Raw genomic sequence first — 10,864 nt, forward strand, 5'->3', positions numbered from 1 at the left:
AAAATGTGGCAGCCAGTCCCTCACCTGCCTGCAGCTCTCAGCTGGCAAAGCTCTGCAGCAGGGCTGGGCCTGAGCAGAGAGGAGCATCAACCAGCTCACCAGCTGAGAAATGCACACAGTGACTTCTCCGTCCTCCCCTCACCCCTTTCCTGAGGTAGAGACAATCAGTGTCTTTAAATCCTTCCCTTAAAGCATGGAATCGTGAGGATGGACATCTGTCTGCCAAAGCAGGCATCTGCTTTTCCTAACCCCCATCCAGGGGGTAGGTTTTCTCCCAGGGATCAGCTGTCCCTGCCTGCTGCACGTCTGGCGCTTCTACAGACCTTGCTTTTCGGGCCCCCTGTGCCCCCACCTTTTGCAGGCACCCCATGCTCCCTGCCTTCCCTTCCCATCCTTATCCACGGGGGTTCCTCCAGGGACAGGCTCAGCCAGGGCCGCCAGGATATCTCGGGCGCTGCGTATTATTGGCTTCCCTCCATGTCTATCAAGTGAGGAGACAGAAAAGCTTCTCCCCTGTCCTGCCCATCGCCCGGGGGGGGCTCCAGGGCAGGCCCCCTGTGCGTCCCCCACTGCTCCCGCTGCGGGGTGGGAGGCAGAGAACCCCAATGCCCCCCCCTACTCCGTGGAGCCGCTGCCCCACTCACCATCTCGTTGTAGGCATCTCTGCTGAGCCGAGGGGTCAGTTTGATGGTCCCCATAAAGACGAAGAAGAGCCCCAGGGCCACCGAGAGGGCAACGATGGTGATAGTCCTGGGAGATGCCATGGAGCCGCAGGGATCTGCTCCTAGCGAGGCCTTGTGGCTCTGGCTGCCAGCCCGGGTGGGAGGGAGTCCGTCACCATTGAAGGCTGTAGGGATAAAGCTGCAGAGGCAGGAGGATGACAGCGGGAGGGAATTCAGCCTCCTCCACTCGGCAACCCCTGGGTCCTAATGCCCCGCAGCCGGAGCCAGGCAGCTCCGGCACCTGGAGCGCTCCTGCCAGCAAGTCACCCTGTTTCTTTGCGCGTTCCGTAAATCGCCCACAGAAAGCCGAAAATGAGCCACTTCCAGGGATGTGGGACTGCAGCCAAAGGCAGAGCACAGTTGCTCACTAGTGGGAAAACAAGGAGGTGTTAGGAGAGGGCACAGGAGTGATGTGCTGTGGAGGAAAAGCATCCAGGGGTCTCTTGTACACAGACAGCTTTCAGTTCCAGGTATCCAGATGCTCATTAACAGCAAACAACATATTGCTTCATGTATTTGCACCAGGAAAGCAAAAGAGATGTCTTGTCCCTGTGGTTCTCCCAGAACCAGATGCCCAAAAGGGAAGGTGAGGCCACCTGTGTCACCCACAGGTGGCCTCACCCACTGCAGATAAAATCTGTCCTGTATATGTTCAGCTCTCCAGAGGCAAGCACAAAGGTTTTCTGATCCTCTGTTACCTTCTGATTTAAAGTCATTCTCTCTCTCCTGCAATTTGCAACAAATTTCCTTTTGACCAAAGCACAGCCGGGCTAAGCAGAAATCTATTCAGATCTTGCAGCAAGAAACCAAGGTATAATTATACAAAACAGAACTGCAGGAATGCTGCATCCTTTGGTATAAAACAAAAATGAGGCTGTAACACTGCAAAAAAATCTTAACACTCCTGGGACACTGGTGTAGTAAGTCTCAAGTCCTAAATGCATCTATTTTAAACCCCCGTGGCTTGAGAAGTGGTGGTTGTTATCATTCCAAGCTCAGGTTTCATTAAGATTGGAAATAAAGTCTGAAAAATACAGGCAGCTCTCCCCCTGTTTCCTTAGGAGTTCATCATGCTTGATTCAAAACTTCATGGGATTTACAAACCACAAGGGAACTGCTCACTCACACCTCCCTCCCTGTTACAGCAGCTCCATCTCTGGAAGAGCTGGAGAGACCTTCACAGGACACTGTGCTTCACAGTGAGCAGGGCAGGACAGGTACAAAACACAAGAAATCTTTTTAATTAGCTATTGCAGAACATCCTGAGGAGGAAAAATGTTACTGCTGACGTTTTCACAGGGCACTTCATATTTAGGTACAGGTTAGTGGAGAAGAGGGAGGCAGCTGTGAAAGGAGAGACACTGAAATCTGTTCTCTTTTCATTTTGTTTTACAGAAAAATCTCATTGCCTCCAACTTATCCACGTGACTGACAGACAGTCTGTCCAAAGAGAGGGAGAGGGAAAGGTTTTTCACTGTGGTCCAGGTACTTGGCTGGGAGCAAAGTCCAACCTGGGACACTTGCCTGGGGCTCCAGCAATTTTCCACCACTCAGGGTACAGTTTGCAGCTTGAACACCAAGATGGGCATGCTCCTCAACACAGGGAGAGTGTATTTTCCAGGCTGCTTTAACCAGCAGCCCAAGAACAGCTTTGCAGGGGAAGGAAGGGTGATGAAACACTACAGAGAACCTTTTCACCCCAGAAATCCAAGTGGTTCCTTAAAGAAGAGTGTTGCTAGGCAACCCAAAGTAGGAGAAAAAGCAAAATTATTTATTTTTTTATACAAGCCATCCAGAAAATAAGTTAAAATCCTAACTCCACTGACTCGAGTCTCCAGGGCAGGAGGAGGTTGCTTCCCAAGCCCTCAGAGCCGCCCTACCTGCCTGCCTGTCAGCGGGTGAACAGCAGCACCAGCTCACAGTGAACAGTATGAGGGAACAGGTCAAAAGGAACTGCCAACACGGGGGCAAATGGCTCTCCTGTCAGCTTCTTCCGTGGGTCAGGGGGGCAGCACAGCCTGTGGAAAGCAAAGAGCAACTTTTAGAGCAGTAGCAGAACCCTCCCCACCATTCCTGGCAGCGCAATAGCACAGAAGACCCACAGAGGAGGTATGGTTTGTTTGGCTAGTGGCCCTCAGAGTCTGCAGCTGACACTGGCTGAGGTGTGGAACCACCAAAACTGAATCCCAAATCAGCTCTGAAAACCTCAGGGACAAGCTGAGCAGTCAGTGGCAAGTTTAAAGCTCCCTTTCTCACAAGCCATCCCAGCCGATAGACAGTTAATACCCTTAGGAAGCAATTTCCAGTTTTGCACTACCTTCATGGTCACCAGCAGACAGATTTATCACCTGCAAATGGGCCTACCCCAGATAAAGCCCCATGATTAACCCTCAGCAGGTGACTAATCCCCTTGGCTTTACTTTGTTGGCTAGGGGTCAACCTTCCTGCAGTGAACCCAGTGGATTCTGTATCCCACATCCAGATTTTCTCTTTTGTTTGGGAAGGTTGCACAATGCCATTATAACATGTTGGCACTGTTTTCTACTCCTCTCTGATGCAACAAGGCATCCTGATGGTACACAAAACCCAAAGAATACCCCCCTACCTTAAACCATCGAGTGCAGCTTGCAGGGAAACCCAAAGTAACACAGAGGCATAAACCCCTCCTGCCCATGCACTTACTCCTGCATCTCCCCTGCAGAACCCACCCAGAGAAATTTAATCACAACAAACACTCCCCAAGCCTTGTCTGGACATAATAGGGTCTGTCACTAAGGTCAGTGGAGGGGAGGAGAGTGCTCACTCCAGAAAGTTCCTCATGGCTTCGCCCTCCGGCTTGCAGGAGATGTAGAGCAGCCTGCGGATGGACACGCAATTCCGGATGGCCCGCACGACCCTGTAATCTGCAAAAACACACCCTGCTTTCCCAGTGGCCCAGGAGGAATGACTGCACACAGAGCCTCACAGAACTGCCCTGAACTGCTGAAAATACAGGGGGAAAAACAATAGGTATTGTGCCATTTTCTCAGCCCCATGCTGCTGACAGCTTAGCACATTAGGCAGGGTAGAGCAGCGGGAGAAATCCCTCTGCTTCCCAGGAGGGATGAAGGATGAGAGGAAAACTGTTACTAAATTAAGATGAAAATATAAAGAACAAATAGCACATTCTCTCACGTAGCCCAGCCCGAGATGGGTTCACCACAGCGACGAGCGGCCGGGCGTCCTCCCACGACGCCAGGAGTTGTGGCAACACGGCCTCTGCCTTCCCACTGTGAAACTCACAGTTTGAGATCCCTGTGAAGCAAACAGAACAAGAGTCCCACCAAGTGTTAGGCATAACATGAACCACCTTTTGGTGTGTTAGGGTCCCCCCTGCTCACTTCTGCTTCCTATTTTTCAGCAGTCGGCTCGAAACGTTCTGCCGCGGCGAGTGTGAACTCACCGTTGAACGCCGCGTTCCACCTGGCATCCTCTATTGCCTTCTCCACCACCTCCACACCGATAACCTTGGACACCTGGCGAGCCAGGGAGAGACCAATTGTGCCTGGAAACACGGGACACAAAAATATGCTGTGCATTCGTGCTGAAGGAACAGGCCTCGACGCACCAAGGATCAGTTCTGTCACCAGCAAAGCACCAGCCCTGGGAGCCAGTCCCACACTACCTACCTGTCCCACAGCAGATGTCGAGGAGGACAGTGTCCCCTGAAGCCTGACAGAGCTTCCCAACTGCCTGGTACAGAACTTCTGCTCCAGCCATGTTCACTTGGAAAAAGGCATCTGGAGAGATGCGAAACTTGAGGCCGCACAGTTCTTCGAAGATGTGAGGCTCCCCCTGGAGCAGCTGGTAGGGAGACTGCTCGTGGGAGCAGCGTGTCATGGTGCTGGCAGACCACACAAAAACCAGCTCTCAGAAAGCAGCAGAGAGCTGGTTGCCATTCCCAGGGTGCTCATGGGCAGGGGAGGATGGTTTTCTCTCCCCGCAACTTCTACTTTGTGCGAGCCTCTCAACAACATCAAAGAAATTTTGATTCTTTGTAAGGGATCTGTGACTTGCACAGCCTAGATTTCATTAAAAGGATCAAAATGACCTAAGAGAAGGCAGCAGACCTCGGGTCTGTTCCCCAGTTTTGCTGCTAATGTGATTTACTGTCCTGGAAAAGTCACTGTGGCCTTTTTCTTTAGTTTGCCAGGCTCGTAACTCCCATGAGGTCGAGCTACAGTGTGTTCAACTATGACGGGTTTGGGAAAAAAAAAAAGATGGGGCCGTTTTAAAGCCACATCTTTATGAGGGATCCAAACGTGTCTTTCTCTTCAAGCACTCCTAGAACTGATAGAATTTGAATTTGATCAGAGAAGGGGGAGAAAAAGGAGGTGTCTTTGTTTCCACTCATTCCCTGTGCCAAGGCATATACCTCTCTTGGAAATAAAGTGAAGTCAAGGCACAGACTGCCCCAGGTCCACACGTGAAGAACTCCTTGAGCAGCGCTTTCTGAGCAGCCAGGGCCTCCTGTTAGGAGCAAGAAAAGAAAACCTGCTGTTTGGGTAACCTGATTAGCCACCTCTCCCCAGGGGTACACCCAGCAGGCTCAGATGAGCCAGATACCTGCTGTGCCCCTTGCCAGGGGCCCTGTCCTGCACACACTCACCTGGCCCAGCTCCTGGGGGTGGAAGGTGACGATGGCCATGGTGTGGCCACGGCTGGTGGTCCGAACCACGAGCTCCCGCCAGTGCCCGCCCGTGTGGAAGAGGATGCAGGAATCCAGGGGGGAAGCACAGATGAACTCTTCATAGCACTGAGGGGAGGGGAAACAGCACTGGTAGCACCACAAAGACAACTGCCCCGCTCTTAAACCCCCCCAGACAGGCAGCCCCTCAGCCAGTGTGATCTGGCTTCCCTGTTCATTTTCAGCAGACTAGGTGAAAGCTCTTTACAGACTCTTGAAAGACAAGACATTTTAATAATTTCAGTTTTCTTCTGTGGTTTAATAGATTGGCAGGAATTCGCTGTCATTTGATTAATTTCATTCTTTGGGACAGTTTAACATTAACATGCAAGTTTTAAAAAAAATATTTATCCATCAACCAGAGTCAGGCATGAAACTTTTCAGACTGTGAAAATGAACTTGAAAACACAGAGTTAACTAAAATTACAATGTTTTCCCACATAAGAGTAGTTGCAGTCCTTCTATTCCACAGTCTAGGAACAGACACGACTTATTTATTTACCTGGGCTACTTGTTTGTGTTTTGGGGGCATGTTCTCCAGGTGGTTGGCTTTCACACAGACAATATTTCTTGCTGGAGAGAGATGGACAGGTGTTTAATTGTTCTGTTTCAGGAAACCACTATACCATCTAAATATGATAAACTGTGGAGAGGCCTTTCCCCTGAATTCTCCCATGGTACAAATTTTTAAAAAAAGGAGAAAACAGAAAAAATTTGGTATCCAAGTGCCCCTTGCAAGGCACACACTGCTCACATCTTCACTGCACAACACCAAACTGCCCCATGCACTCCAAATGCTCCAACACTGCTCTGCTGCCTATGGAAGTGCACAACCCCCATGTTCTTCCTGCTCAGCACAGGCTCCTGGAGCACACCAAAAACATGGGAACTGAGCATAATTGAGAACAATAAAGCCAAATCCTGAAGGGGCTGCAACCCCACCCCTTGTCCTTCCTGCTGTATTTTGCAAATTAGGAGCTGGTATTTCTTAAGAAGCTAATAAACTGGGGTGATAAAATTGCTGCCTGGTTTTGTGGTTGGCATCCCCCAGGATTCAGGCTTCTAACTTGAGAGCAGGCTGTCAAGCAGAGCTTTTGCCTGCAGTTTTCTACTGAGTTTCTTGTCCTGCACTGACCTTTGCCAGTTCCCACATACAACCCCACAGTTTTGGGGTTCCCATCCGGTCCTCGGTTCACAGAGAAAGTAGATTTGTTTCGGTAGCCGTTAATGATGGGCTGAGGGAGAAAAGAAGGAAAAATAAAGCCTCAGATTAAAAGCAATGGAGGAAAGCCAGAACCCTGCCTGGTTGTTCTGTTGGCAACATGGGAAGATATATGTGAATGTGCACAACAAAGAAATGGAGCTCGTGCACCAGAACCCCAGTACTTTCCCTGGGGAGGAAGAAATGGCTCTCTGTGACAGAAAGGTGTCAGGTTTATCAGGGAAGCCCTGGACACACACAAAAAAAGGGTTCCTAAGCACTGGGCTTATTTCACTCTGGGACAGTCACAGGGTGCAGAGCAGAAGACAGCAAGGACTGCCACAGGCACATTCTCTGCAAGCAAATAATGCCCACCACGAGGCTCTTCAGTTGTTGAGTGAGAAGCTGCGAGTGGCTCAGAGGGTAGAGCACTCCCACAGGATACTCACTGAAGGGACCACAGGCTGGAGAGGACAGCAGAGCCCACCAGGTTTCTGTGCATCTATGCCCAGCTCCTCAAGACGAGATGCCAGTGTCTGCAAAACCTTCCTCTGGCTTTCATACTTCACCTGCAGAGGAGTTCTAAGCCAGAAACACTCTCAGAGGACCCCATGATGGTGGGCAGCTCCTCATCACCCACCTCTGGGAAGCCCAGCAGGAAGAAACACTGCAAGTGGAAATACAGCCCTGCAGGGACTCTGCCCTTTTCATCACCAAAGCTGCTTGGGGCAACAGGATGAACCATAGGGAATCTCCCAGTTCTATCCTTCACCATAACTGAAGGATTAAAGCAGCAGCAAATGGGGTCTGAAGAGTTTACAGCATTAAGACGATGAGGGCTATTGCTTAAGGGGATAGGAGGGGCAGTTGGGGCAGCACAGCCAAGAAAAATCCGTGTAAACACATCTTACCTGCAGCTGCTCTTGGTAGGGAAGTCTCCACAGTGGAGTCACTGCGTTTGCTAACCTGGAAAGCACAACATCGTGGCAGTGACCTATGGCATAACATCCCTGACAGCTTCTTCACGGGCAGGACTGCTCTGGTGCCAGGGCTGGTTGCGAACACCCAAACTCCCGGTGAACCACAGAGAAATGCACAGTTTGTGTGGAGCAGGCAGGGAATTTCAAGCTGTCCACCTTCACTGGCCCACATTTTGGGAAAGCCGTACCTGTCCTCCCAGGACGGTTCTGGCGGGCTGCATCCCTCCCTGGCCTTTTTCTTCCCTTTCCCCGTTGTCGCTGTCGCCAGGCTGCGCTCCCAGAGCGGCGGCGATCGGAGGTGCCAGCGCGGGGGTCTCAACAGGCAGCACAGAGCCATGGTGGGGGGCGAGGGGCCTCACCCGCCTGCCGGTGGGACACGGGTGGGACAGTGCCCGTGTCACAGCAACCACGTGGCTGCGCGGAGCTCGCTCGGGACGCGCGGAAAGCGGAGTGTCCCGTGGGATGCTCAGGGCCGGGGAGGCAGCGGGAGGGATGTCTGGCTGAACCTGTCACCTCAGGGGCGAGGTGGGTGCGGGTGGGTGCGTGTGCTCTCACGTGCAGGGATGTCAGGACAGCGGGGACAGCCCCTCTCCCAGGCCGTGCCTCCAGCAGATGGCCATGGAAAAGCAGGAAGCAGGGCAGCACACGTGATCTCCGCACATGCCCGCTTAACTCTCCCGGGCAGCGAGTATTTTCAGCGCTGCTGGGGGTTTCCAGAGTCAGGCGTGGTTTATCTGGTTTGGGACCCCAAGAGTTCTTTTATCTCTTTGACCTCACCTAAAATTCCTGCACCCACACATCCTTCGGCCAGGAGGCTCACTCAACCACCTGGTACCATTTGGGTCAACCTTTCTTGTTTGAACCTGGCTGCTGCGGCCCCATCCGGGGGCTTCAGAGCCCGTCGCCATCCTGGTCCCCACCTCGAACCCGGTCTCAGTACCTGTCCCCGTCCCGATCCCGATCCCGAGGCGGCGGAGCCGGGGCAGGAGTGCGGGTCCGCCAGGCCGCCAGGGGGCGCAATCGCCGCTCAGCCCAGCTGCTCACCCGGGGCGGGGCCCACAGATAGAACCTCAATGGGCTCGGCCCTCCTTGACCGCGCCTCCTTGTGGGCGGGGCCACCCCCTCGCGCTGTCTGCGGTGGCCGCGCCCCCTCCCCGCCCCTGTCACGCGGGCGCGGCGCGGGCGCTGATTGGGCGCTGGGCGGGGCGGGGCGGGGTCAGTGCAGCAGCAGAGCGGGCGATGCTGGCGGCGGGCGGCGGCTCCGGCCCCGCCGGGCCGGGCGGCTCCGGGACGGGGCTCGGCGGCGACGGCGACTTCCTCTCTCGGTACCGGCTGGTGTCGGCCAAGCTGCGGCGGCGATTCCTGCGAAAGCCCAACGTGGCGGAGGCGGCGGAGCAGTTCGCGGCGCTGGCGCGGGAGCTGCGCGCCCAGGAGAGCCTGCCCTACGCCGCCTGGTGCCAGCTGGCCGTGGCGCGCTGCGCGCAGAGCCTGTTCCACGGCCCCGCCGAGGCGGCCGCGCTGGCCGAGGCCGCGCGGCTCTTCCTGCGGCAGGAGCGGGACCTGCGGCAGCGCCTGGGGCTGCGCGGCGGCTTCGGCGAGCACGTGTCGGCGGCGCAGAGCTGCGGGGCCTTCGCCGCCCGCCTGCACCTGGAGCGCGGGCAGCCCGCGCTGGCGGCCGGGCCGTGCCTGGAGCTGGCGGCCGCGCTCCGCGACACGGGCCAGCCCGCCCGCGCCGCCGCTCCCCTGCAGCGGGCCGCAGAGCTGCTGGGGGCCGCCCGGCTGCCGCTGCAGGCACTGCGCTGCCTGGACGAGCGGGCGTCCTGCCTGCTGCTCGCCCGCGACTACGCCGGGGCCTTGGCGGCGCTGACGCGAGCGCAGGCGCTGGCCGGGGCCGGGCTCGGCGGGGCGGGGGCCGGGGCGGCTCCCGGAGGTGCCTTTCTGGACGTGCTGGCGCGCTGCGAGGTGTCGCGGGTGCTGCTGCTGCTGCTCCTGCAGCCGCCACCGGCCAAGCTGCTGCCCGAGCACGCCCGCACGCTGGAGCAGTACTGCTGGGAGGCGCCCGACGGCGGGGCCAGCACCACCGGCGGCGCGGGCGGCCCCGGGGCGGGCGGGCTGCCGCCGGCCGCCAGCTACCTGCAGGCAGAGCTGTTCCTGCTGCTGCAGTCGGCCGTGCTGGCGTGCCAGGAGAAGGACGTGGAGGCGCTGAAGGCGCTGCAGGCGGAGCTGTGGCCGCTGCTGAGCGCCGAGCAGAACCACCTGCTCCACCTGGTGCTGCAGGAGATGCTGAGCCCTGCCGGGCAGGGGCTCTGAGCGCCGGCAGGGACCGCTCGGACTGGTCGCTTCAAACACAGACTCTGTCCCGCTATTTATTTTTAATACCGGCGCTGTAACACAATCAAGCCATGGCTGATGAACGGATGTGTTCACCTTTTGTCATAGTAAACTGCTCACTGTATGTACTGGATGTTGTCCTGCTTGGAAAAAGTGTCATCTCGAAGCGGAAGGACTGGTTAGGGGCAGAACAAGGCTGTGCATTAAAGGACTGGGTGCAGTTTATGTGTGTTGGAGGATTTGGGCATCTGGGGATCAAACGTTGCTGGAGTTGTGTTTTAAAGAAAACAAACAAAAAAACCCCTGCAAATCACAAACGAACAAAAAACTAACAAACCCACAAAAACTAAAAGGAGAATTAATTTTTTCCCCTCCTGAAAACAAACAGATGCTGCAGCCAACACGAGGCTGTGCATTTTGTGGTGGGTGAAGGTCACCAACAAGGGGGTTCAGGAGGGATGGATGTGCTTCAAGCAGGAAGTTTTGAGAGCACAGGAACAGGCTGTACTGGTGTGCTGAAAGGCAAGCCGGCGGGGAAGACAACCAGCTTGGTTAAACAGGGGGATTCTGAAGGAAATCAGGGATAAAAAGAGAGTTTACCAACTATGGAAGAAAGGGCTGACTACTTACGAAGAATTCAGGAAGACAGCTAGATAATGCAGAAAGAAAATCAGGGATGCAAAAGCGCAATTTGAAGTTAAATTGGCTGCTTCTGTTAAGGATAACAAAAAGTCCTTCTATAAATACATTAATAACAGAAGGAGGGGCAAAGAAAACCTCCATTCTTTGATGGACTTGGAGGGAAACATAGTTAATAGAGATGAGGAGAAGGCTGAGGTACTTAACACCTACTTTGCCTCAGTTTTTACCAGTAAGACAGGTGGCCCTCAAGGCAACTGGCCTC

General features: G+C 54.6%; 3 protein-coding genes across 6 annotated transcripts in view; 1 reads left to right on the forward strand and 2 right to left on the reverse strand.

The window, feature by feature from the left end:
* Window positions 1–2,149, reverse strand: part of TMEM35A (transmembrane protein 35A) — a 6,795-nt gene extending 4,646 nt beyond the window's left edge. For 2 of the 3 annotated variants that reach the window (XM_027900730.1, XM_027900729.1), the window contains exon 1: window positions 645–2,148. In XM_027900730.1, the coding sequence (XP_027756531.1) occupies window positions 645–764 (120 nt within the window). In that variant the 5' untranslated portion in view covers window positions 765–2,148. Of the gene's footprint in view, window positions 1–644 lie in introns of all 3 variants that reach the window. The other variant, XM_027900731.1, reaches the window with a different exon arrangement.
* Window positions 2,150–2,476: 327 nt separating this feature from the next.
* On the reverse strand, window positions 2,477–8,551 carry TRMT2B (tRNA methyltransferase 2 homolog B). Of its 2 annotated transcripts, none has more exons than XM_027900755.1 (12): window positions 8,458–8,551; window positions 7,561–7,615; window positions 7,099–7,218; window positions 6,584–6,683; window positions 5,951–6,021; window positions 5,371–5,517; window positions 5,137–5,231; window positions 4,391–4,605; window positions 4,165–4,266; window positions 3,897–4,016; window positions 3,526–3,625; window positions 2,477–2,740 (listed from the first exon to the last, which is right to left on the reverse strand). In XM_027900755.1, exons 1-12 carry the CDS (start codon window positions 8,535–8,537, stop codon window positions 2,614–2,616), a joined length of 1,332 nt encoding a protein of 443 aa, XP_027756556.1. In that variant the 5' UTR covers window positions 8,538–8,551; the 3' UTR covers window positions 2,477–2,613. The 2 variants fall into 2 exon arrangements, with proteins under 2 accessions (XP_027756556.1, XP_027756555.1); XM_027900754.1 differs by lacking the exon at window positions 8,458–8,551 and adding an exon at window positions 7,818–8,080.
* Window positions 8,552–8,868: 317 nt separating this feature from the next.
* Window positions 8,869–10,180, forward strand: LOC114066191 (factor VIII intron 22 protein-like). Its single transcript, XM_027900704.1, has one exon. The coding sequence runs from the start codon at window positions 8,869–8,871 to the stop codon at window positions 9,937–9,939; it is 1,071 nt and encodes a 356-aa protein (XP_027756505.1). The 3' UTR covers window positions 9,940–10,180.
* The last annotated feature ends 684 nt before the right edge of the window (window positions 10,181–10,864 follow it).

Source organism: Empidonax traillii, unplaced genomic scaffold, assembly GCF_003031625.1.
Source record: "Empidonax traillii isolate 1590-97213 ecotype Southwest subspecies unplaced genomic scaffold, ASM303162v1 scaffold746:size489142, whole genome shotgun sequence".
NCBI classification, from domain to species: Eukaryota; Metazoa; Chordata; class Aves; order Passeriformes; family Tyrannidae; genus Empidonax; species Empidonax traillii.

Excerpts from the sequence above, each read along its gene's own strand:
- TRMT2B (XM_027900754.1), bottom strand. The coding sequence starts at position 7,966 with ATGGCTCTGTGCTGCCTGTTGAGACCCCCGCGCTGGCACCTCCGATCG. Across the intron at positions 7,616-7,817 it reads GAACCGTCCTGGGAGGACAG|GTTAGCAAACGCAGTGACTC; the intron begins GTACGGCTTTCC and ends TGTGCTTTCCAG. Across the intron at positions 6,022-6,583 it reads GTATGTGGGAACTGGCAAAG|CAAGAAATATTGTCTGTGTG; the intron begins GTCAGTGCAGGA and ends ATCTCTCTCCAG.
- LOC114066191 (XM_027900704.1), top strand. The coding sequence starts at position 8,869 with ATGCTGGCGGCGGGCGGCGGCTCCGGCCCCGCCGGGCCGGGCGGCTCC.